Source organism: Penaeus chinensis, chromosome 2 (assembly GCF_019202785.1).
Source record: "Penaeus chinensis breed Huanghai No. 1 chromosome 2, ASM1920278v2, whole genome shotgun sequence".
NCBI lineage: Eukaryota > Metazoa > Arthropoda > Malacostraca > Decapoda > Penaeidae > Penaeus > Penaeus chinensis.
In genome coordinates this window covers 10,036,902-10,046,981 of record NC_061820.1, presented here as the reverse complement: position 1 = coordinate 10,046,981, position 10,080 = coordinate 10,036,902, and the positions used below count along the sequence as shown (strand labels likewise).

Here is a 10,080-nt window from a genome sequence, read left to right as displayed (position 1 = left end):
GTTAGGTGTTTGGATCATTCGGTGATGTTTGTGTTAACCCAGGAGTGGCTGGAGTAATAGAGGCTGAGTCTCAGAGGAACAAGGTCACTTTGTAATAGTTACCGGTACTTTCATTTACATCATTTGCAATGGAAAATAACAAGATTCATTACAATGTGAAGAAATGAAACCAGGAATAATAATTGCAAGGTTGGATGGCTGAGTGAAACAAAAGAATTACTGGAAAGGGAAGAGCTTTTCATCTTATTGTTATTATTTTTTATTTATATTATTTATTTTTTTTTTTTTTTTCTTCAGAAGATTTGCCTAATAATATGGGTATAGGTTCAATTTCACAAAACCATGTGATACTAGATATATTTTGCCTGTAAATGATAAAATTACAAAAAAAAAAAAAAAAAAAAAAAAAAAAAAACTATCATCTAGCTACAGCATTTATTTTGCAAGTTGATAATAAAAATCTAAGAAAATCTAATGACCTTATCATAAAGAAATGGTAAAATATGCTAGGTGATACATGAATAATCTATGCAGGCTTAGAATAATGTCAGAAATGAAGAAAATAGATCATGAGGTTTTTTGTTCATACAGTAAAGTTTGCAGATCCCAGGAGTGACTGTGAGGAGTGCAGTCACTTTGTAAACAATATGTCTTTTATATCATATGCAATAGAAATGAGATTCAGGCATATTGCACGACAAATAATTGAAACAAAGTATAATAATTAAGAAATAGAAATTAAGAAAATAGGTTGCATCTAATGCTGCATGAAGCCCACGTCGACTCGATGGGAGTCCTGATAGGGAAATACGGTGATCGGTTTGGGTCTGTGTGCAAAGCCCTTAGACTAGTTTTTGGTTCATACAGCAATATTTGTGGATTTCCCAGGAGTAGCTGTAATATTGACTTTGTGAGATCACTCCATAAATAATTACCAATAGACTCTTTTCATTAATATCATTTATGATGAAAAATAACTAAAGATTCATGGATATTAGTGTGAATAATTGAAAAAAGACCAAATGATTGCAAACTTTGCTGATTATGATAAGCAATTATGGCACTATTAATTTTTATACCCAATGATTTTGTTTTTTGGTTAAGACCTTATTTTTCTATTTGTTCAAGCTGTCCTGCTCTGCTCAATTATATACCTCATTGTTGCCACATCTCTTTAGAAATGGTATTATAGGTGATACCTGTAGCCCAGGTAATACAAAATATTGTTGGATTAGTTTTCTTTAATCAATTTCATAGCATCTCATCTATGCTTCTTGATATATATTAACATATTGGTCCTCTTTAGAGCCAGCCTTCTTCTGGCCACATCTCATTTACTGGTAGAAATAATGCAAGAGCCCCATCCTAAATGGCCTCTGATTCTTATCTTCCTCCAATAGCTTTGTGCACTAATGAAGAGCCATTCCCAACACCTGACCTTCAGCCAAAGTGTTTTTGATAGCACATTCTCGGCTATTATCCAAATCTTTTGATTCCATGCTTGGTACAGTTTATCATAAATCACAAAAATATGCTCCTGAAATGAGCATAATTGTTAAAATAACTTATTTCTGTACAGCTACACTCTTGAATACAGTCCTCCTGCATGTAACCAATAAATGTTGATGTTTTATAGTGCCACCTCCAGTTTTATTAATAATGTTATTGTAATTTCTGTTACAACTGGCACTGTTTCTTCTGCCACTACAATTACTATGACTATAATACTGCTACAGCAATAACAGCTATCATTGCTATTACAGTGATTATTATTACAACAACTGTTATTAATATTTTTTTTCTGTTGTTAATATTGTTACTAATATTATTAGCATTGTAATGGTTATTGGCACTTTCATTGCATTTCTAGGTCCAAAGAGGAAAGCAAGGCACAAAGGGCCAAAAACAAATCATTCAGGAGAACACAGATACCCTGAATTTCTACCGGAACATGATCCTCGGTACTGCTGGCATCTACTTTGGTATTGGAATGCTGTTCTTCTCCGAGTTCCCTACCTTTGACCTGGTAAGAATCTGCTGTTTTTTTGTCAACATTAATTTGCCAGACCTGTATTCTTTGCTACACTGACCTTTGCTTGCAGTGAGACATTCTATAAATAGTTTTTTCCTATAGTTGTTCATATGAAACTATAGAATCAAGACATGGGGTGTACTTTTTATGATAATCTGTTCACCCTCTATTATATAAAATCACCTTTCGAAACTATTTAGTATTGTATATAAGCTGGTCAGTCCCAGGGAGACACTCTTATAACATAAGTTTTGCAGGTATTACTCAAAGTGGCTAGTTTTATGTTTACAGGAAGTTACCTCTTTATAATGATACTCATAAAACATGACTTTTACAGATACTGCTTGGAGTGGCAGGTGTTGTGTTTACAGGAAGTTACCGCTTTATGGCATCCATGGCGTTTGTCAAGAAAGATCAGGCTGGTGCTATTCTTGATGAAGGCTGTGACCTGAACATAGAGGGTGGAATTGCAGAGTAAGTCAATATTTTTATCTAATTTGCTGTCTCTCATTTTCTTATCTTTAAGAGAGAGAGAAAAAAAAAAGGTATACTTGAATGGCTTGTAGGCCTGGCCCAGATGAATACTCATAAGCTCCTTGCCTGTCCTTTGTAATATTATTATCTCTTTTCCTCTTAAGCATTTTCTAATTTTTTGTCATTTTCCAAAATATATATTTGTCATTTGATATGTTGTACCAAGAATCTTTTCTTTGCACAGACTCCATCATCTCTCTTGGTAGTCTGTGTAATAACAACAAGTAACTTTTTTTTTTTATTATTATTATTTTCTTTTTTTTACATTTCATATTATTCAATTTTCTGTAACACTGTAGCACCAGGCAGGAATAGGATCCAGAGCATGGAAATAGTGTCCTCCCTGTAGCTGGCACCCTTCCAGCCATAGCTCATGGATGCGACATTCTACACTCATTTACTACTGAAAAGAGTGCAAGATCCACCTAAATGCCCACCGAGTTTAATATTCTGCTAAGAGCTTCATTCACTCAGGGCAAGTCATTCCCATCACCGCAGCCTTCAGCTTATTCATAAGGACACATTCCCATCACCCTGGACCTCAGCCTAATTTTTCCATGACAGCATATTTCCATCACCTGGAGTGCAAGCATGATTACTTAAACAGTCCCACTCATAAGAATATACTGCAAAATGAAATGAGGTCCAAAATATATATCACTTGATTAAGTGAATGCATGTTAGATTGTGGGAATAATGAGAATACAACAGTAGCAAATATTATGGATATTAATAAGGCATCAATACCACATAGTGACTGCCACAGAAGGACAGAAGTACGAAGATATTGAGAAACTTGAATGGAAACGTCTCGGTGAGGAATAATGTAAAAGATTGACAGAGATCTTGATAATAACATCTTGTTTAATCTGGATGACATGGAATTGGGTAGACTACTAAGGGTGAACAAGGCCCACATAACTATGGGAGAATGCCTTTATACAGACAACTAGAGCATGTCAAGAAAATTATTAGGGATATGGTAGAAAATATGTTAGAGAAGGACATTATTGAGGATTCAGTAGCAGCTTTTCTATCACCAACAGTGTTAGTAGGTAAACCAGATGGAACAAAAAGACTGCATAGACTATAGAGGTATCAACAAGAAAATTAAGTTAGATGTATTACCGTTGAATATAGCTAATATCTGTGTGTGCGCAGGGGGATTTGGTTGGTGCATATGCATATGTATATATATTTATATTTATAATTATGTTTATCTATATAAGCTTTTAGATTTGAATGTATAACCATATGCCCATCCTTACACTGATACATACACCTGTGAAAAAACAAAATCTGTAATACTATTCCTGAAAATTACATAAAGGAGTTGGCCTCTAGTTTTAATCTTGCTTGCTCAAGACTTTTTCAGACATTTGCTGAATTTTTCATTTTGTTATGAAATCAAAGGTTAGTGTTAATGAATAGGGGGAAAAGGTTTAAGACTTGATGATTTTTGTTTGCAATCCTTTTCAACATGCTGGTAATGTTTTTATTTTCTTTACAGGCATGTGAAAGACCTGATAATCTTAACATCCGGTGTATGTTTACTCAGTACCATTTCTCCATACTTCTGGTTGCTGTGGCTGCTGGTGAGTATTGATATTGTTTTTGACTCTACTATTTATGATAAGTGCTATACTTGCATATTCATTGCCTTGGCCTCTTCTTTCCCTTTTATATTTTGTTCATGCTAGGATTAATTAAACACTCATCTTGCTCTTTGCTCTTGTATATGTGCAATAATTTGTGCACCTATTTGTAATGGAAAAAAATCATGATAGCAAAATTTAAGAAATGATGAGCATAATGTTAAATGTTTTTGGACCCAGATTAGCTAGCCACATATTTTGTTAATATTTTTCCATAAACACTACTCTAATCCAACAAATGGACGTATAACACAGCAGCAGGTGCTGAATCTATTGAAATATTAAACAACAAAATTAATGTTAAATTTACTGAAAACATGAAATAACACAATAAATTAAGAATTTATTGTGGGTCATCAAGTTATTTTTAGGTTGCACGAAGACATGAATGGTTGGCAGGTTCACTTAGTTACCCTCAGAGATCATACTGGTTTCCTTTGCTGATTACGAACATCCAAGAATGATCACACTTGCAAAAATTAATCCGTTGCCTGTAACAGTTGCTAATGTGGGACCTTGTATTGCTCATTCAGTGGTGAGAGCAGGAGCATCAGCCAGTCAATAATGTAAACAGTTAGAATTGGCATAATGCCAAGTGCACAGCCTGTAAAATTTCCAAACAACATATACACCAAATTTTGTGTGCAATAGCAAACTTAAATGTGTCAGCTGAGGGATGTTTGCTTTTGAGGTATACATGATAACAGAGGGTTAAGTATACTGTATATACTGTATATATATCTGTGTGTGTGTGTGTGTGTGTGTGTGTGTGTGCGTGCGTGTGCGTGTGCGTGTGTGTGTGTGTGTGTGTGTGTGTGTGTGTGTGTGTGTGTGTGTGTGTGTGTGTGTGTGCGCGTGTGTGTGTATGTGCGTGCATGCGCGCACGCACACATATGTGGAAGGATAGCTTGACAAATGCACAGGTGCTCATTTTGATACATCCACATACATACTCATCTCATTATTGTCATCCTTATCTTTATTACTAAACTTTGTACCATTATTACCAGTAACCCAGGTATTAGGCTTGTTGTATTTTGTTGAACCAATTTTTAATTACAAGGTGGTGGACGAGTATTTCTATGATGGTTATCCATATCCTGTAAAATAATGCACAGAAATTTTATAGTAATTATAACAAATAAAAAGATATTGCATTAATTAGCCCAAAACCAACGGGCATGGCGATGTACATACATGCCATGTCCACTTGTGACCCCACTAGCACTAAGTCACCAAGGAGCCAATTACAAGTACTACCTGTCTCACCTGTTTACCCTTTTCATTGATTTTGGAAAATATTTTACATTATCTTATATTGCAGTTACTAATGTCAATAACATGATAGTAATTATCACGACTATAATAAGAACATCACCATCGATATTCAGAGCATTAGTTAAAGAAAAACACGTTTTTCCCGCCAATTCAAGGAAAGGTGAAATAAGATAAGGTCACAAGGGCTACTAATTGACTCATTTGGGGCTAAGCACTTGCAGAGCCATCTATCTGCAGAGACATTTCACAAAAGAATTCTAAAATGAGCACAGCATTTTCCTGGTGGCATTGAGTTATGCTTTGTTATTCATGTATTGGAATTATTTTGATTGTATTGATAAACAAAATCCATTGTAAATCACTACCAGAGTAGTGATAGGATATTTTTTAGTTTATTTCAAAAATCTTTAGAATTAGATGACTGAATTTTGAATGGTAAGGAAGATTATATATGCCTTTTTACATATGCACTGGTATTAAATACAACTTTTGGAACTCTGTTCCTCACTATATGTCCCTGTATATCCAATTATCCTAGTATTGTATGGGGTTAGACATGTGGGTGAAGGAGCCATGGTGTGTATATATATTATTTACTGCTTTTCAGGCTCCTTGTAGAGGTATGCAGATGCTGTGGACAAATATCCTTGGCCCATGGTTCTTCCAGCCTGCTCCTGAAGAACCACAAGACAAGAACCTTGAGAAGAAACAGAGGAGATTAGAGAGAAAGATGAAATATCGTTAAGCTTCAGCTTTGTTTCTCTAATTTCTGTTTGAAGATTTGTTGCTGTTTTTTGTTTTTTTGCTTTTTTGCAATTTTATAAATTGCACACTACAATTTATTTATTTCTATAGAGTAATAGGGAATTTTAAAGTAGGTATCCCTCTTACAAATGTTGAATTCTGAATTGATATTTGATAAGTTGTTGTACAATAACAAATTGTAGAGTGCATAGGGATTGGGTTCATTGTTAGCAGATTATTTGTTTTAATTATTTTTGTATTCCTTTCAACTGTCTCAGTTTGTATCAGTAATATTTATACTAGATTAAAACGTATTGAAGGTACACAAATCCTTATGCAGTAAACCCACCTACTTCGCATCTTTGTAGTTTATGAGCACCTCTTGGGAAAAGATACATATAGATTTTTTTATATATATTTCATGACTTACATGTGAATTTGCTTTGGACGTCTTAATTTGCTGTTTCCAAATTTTTCATAGCAGTTCAATAAAGAAATCGGAAGAAATCGCCAGTCCTTTATATGTTTCTTTTTATTTACCTGTTGCTGTTTAATTTGATAATGTACCTGAGCATTAGTAGGAGTCTGTTTGTTTATTTATAAATGACTGTGGCAAAAAATATGATAGACATAACACCAACTCAGAGCCTTGCTTCTCAGTCATGTTTTGGACATGTTTGCATTCTCCCATTGTTGGCCCACTCAAACCCTCACATCACAGTCCTGTTTCTCTCTGTTCTTGCAGATATAGTTGGGAAATATGGGGGAAGGAAATGTGAGAGTTGATCCAGATATCAAATATATTGCCTTTACAACATCTAAGTTGTTTTCTCCTTAGTAGATTTCTATTGTGTGCCATGGGATGTCGGCAATATTCTTATAAAGTAGGTGGGCCTGCTGTACCTTTCTAATGACACTTTCAGTATGAAGTAACATGGCTGTGTTTGTGTGTTTTTTTTTTTTTACATTTCCTGAGTTTGCTTATTTTTGATGAGTAGATCCTCAGTTTTGATGTCACTACCCAAGTAACTCTTTAAGTGATTGGGTTTAGTATCAGATTTGTCTCTGCATAAAGTGAGATACAAACCATATATGAGATTTTATCATATTTGTTAATTATATATTTATTGTTTAGGCTTTAGCATATGAATTCCAAATGAATATTACTCTTTATTGTTTTGATGATGAGTTCAGGTGCAAACAGTTTCATTCATTCTTTGGTATAATGGCGATCTGATGTTTGTTTATATTTTTTGTCAATTTAAACTAGAAGTAAAGATATTCTCATTTACATGAATATATACATACAGTATCTTTTGTGCTTAGCACATTCATTAAATGTATGTAATATAGAGTTAGAGAAAAAAGAATTTTGCATCACTGAAGTCAAAATACAATGAAGGTCTGTTTGGAATGAGTTTCATTATTTACTCTATTTGTTGGTGGATCATTCTGAGCTAAGGCTAGTGATAAGATTACATGGGTGTAGAAGTTAGCATAATACCACATAAAATGATTTAGGATATGAAAAATTGAACTGGACTGGTCACAATGATAAGCATAATTGGGATATGTGGCACCGTAAAGTAGATTATATATCACCTATATTATGTCTACTTAGGAATATTGTATACATATCCTTTTTTAAAATGACTATGCTTTATAGAAAGCATGAAGTCTTTTAAGCTATACAAAATGGGTAATATGCTATAAAAATAATTTTCTTTCTTATTTTCACCATGTAATACCAGGGAAACACACATTGCTGAGTGAGAGGATTGTATGAGGTTATAACATTGTGGGTATAACAGAATCATGTTTCAATGCTTCCAGTGAAAGACAAAATTTTGTGAAGAATAATTTTGTAAGCAACAGCTTGTTATCAACATTGCTATCCTTGAAGGATTTTGCATATCCGAAGTCCACTTTTCTATAGATTGCCTACAGGCTTCTAGCTGCATGTGTAAGTTTGTAGTGGAGAGAGTGTATCATGTGGTGAATATTTTACTACTGAGAAAAAATGCATAAGATATATTTGTAGGTGTCCTTCAGTACATCACTGTATTCACTCTTGTTTTAGGATAATTAATGACTTACTGTTGTGGTAGGTAGAATCTACCTAACTTTGTTTGCTCAACTTCTCCATCCCACTTATTTCAAAACAATATCTCACTCATAATATCCTACATCAGTCCATGAGAATCACTCCTCATAAGCAGCATTAGCAGAAAGTAAATCATTATGTAGTAGAGATCATGTTAATTAAAATTTCATACTTGGATGTTGTAACTCTGACATTTGATTGTTGTAGATATGATAGTGCCACTGATGAGTTGATGTATTAGCAATAAATGTTTGTGACTTCATAGAAATAGTCTGGATACTAGACCCAATTGGTTGGTGTAATGTAAAATTGTCATAGCTTGCAGATTCTGTGCTAAATGTAAGCATGTGTATTTGTTATCCCTGTGGAGAGTAGTGTTCTGTATACAGGGTTTCTGCACAAGATCGTTTCTGCAGTGTACTCTCCAAGTTCATTATTGTGATTAAAATGTAAATCATCTGAATTGATGTTTATTATTTCTACATTGTTGTTTTGTGCCTGAGACTAGAAATTATGACAGTAGTTGGTTATGAAAACATGGGTATTGTTTAGAAAAGAGCACTAAGGATATCCCATTTAAAGTAAAGTGGAGATGAATCTAGGCAGAGCTGAAAGATGCACAAGAAATTAATTAGATAAGAGAAAACAAAGAATAATGTGTGACAAGAAGCATGGTTACAGCAATTGGCAGATTAAATATGTTCTATACTTACAACTAGTACAAGTAATTTTGATTCCTCCAATGAAATCTTTCTCAGTTGAGCCTAATCTTAGAAGCAGCAAGGACATGAAGCCAGTTTACTGTTCTCGTAAGTGGTAAAGGAAGCAGAATTAGTTATAATTTTTAACATATTAATTAATCAACTGAAAAATAGTAGTGCATGAACAGTGATGTATTAAACTTAACTATCATATATTGTTTCTACTTGAATATGACTAACTTGGAAGTTAGAAGTAGAGATGCATAGGACAGGCCTTTTAATGAAAATTTGCCTTATATTCATTCTTTCATTTAATTATTTTTCAGTATGAACAGTATGATGGTATTGTGATAAGTTTCATTATTATTCAAGCCAATACATGTTATTGTAAGTGAGTAGTACATTAAGATGGTATAAATATTTACAATGGCATTTAATATCACTTTATTGCCAGCATCAGTAAAAGATAGTGCTTAGGTACCTTAAGCTTGGTTTGGGCTATTTAAGCACCAAATCAAAGATATATAAATAGGAAGTAAAGGCTAGAGATTAAATGACAAGAGATAGCAAGGGTATTAATGTCCAATATTATCCTGCTCAAACTGCAAAGATATATTATTCATGGGTAATATATAGATAATTATAGGTCTGAAAAGTACAGAAGAAATGGGAAAAATGGAGCTTTGTAAGCAGCAATTCAAACACATTGCTAGTTATATTGATTAAGAATTAAGAATTTTGGTTTTCTTTTGGTTATTTACTTCAAAAACAAAACCCGCCACCACCTCGGACTCCTACAGACTCTCTCATATATCTTGGGTTCAGACCAAAAACTCTCCTCCATACTTCGCTGATCCTCTCCACTCTCGACTATGGCTGTCATATCTATTCCTCTGCCTCTAGTTCTCTTATTACTCACCTTGATACTATCCACCACTGTGGTCTAAACTTAGCCCTAGGCACCTTCTGCTCCTCTCTGCCCTTTTCTCTCTGGAGCTATGCACGTTTTCATCAATTTTCTCTCACTAAATT

General features: G+C 34.0%; 1 protein-coding gene across 1 annotated transcript in view; it reads left to right on the top strand.

Annotated features, from left to right (window-relative positions):
* LOC125032998 (transmembrane protein 208-like) overlaps nucleotides 1-8,810 on the top strand; it is a 10,066-nt gene extending 1,256 nt beyond the window's left edge. The window contains exons 2-5 of the mRNA XM_047624449.1: nucleotides 1,871-2,026; nucleotides 2,370-2,506; nucleotides 4,077-4,161; nucleotides 6,107-8,810. Of these exons, the coding sequence (XP_047480405.1) occupies nucleotides 1,871-2,026; nucleotides 2,370-2,506; nucleotides 4,077-4,161; nucleotides 6,107-6,244 (516 nt within the window). The 3' untranslated portion in view covers nucleotides 6,245-8,810. The remainder of the gene's footprint in view (nucleotides 1-1,870; nucleotides 2,027-2,369; nucleotides 2,507-4,076; nucleotides 4,162-6,106) is intronic.
* The last annotated feature ends 1,270 nt before the right edge of the window (nucleotides 8,811-10,080 follow it).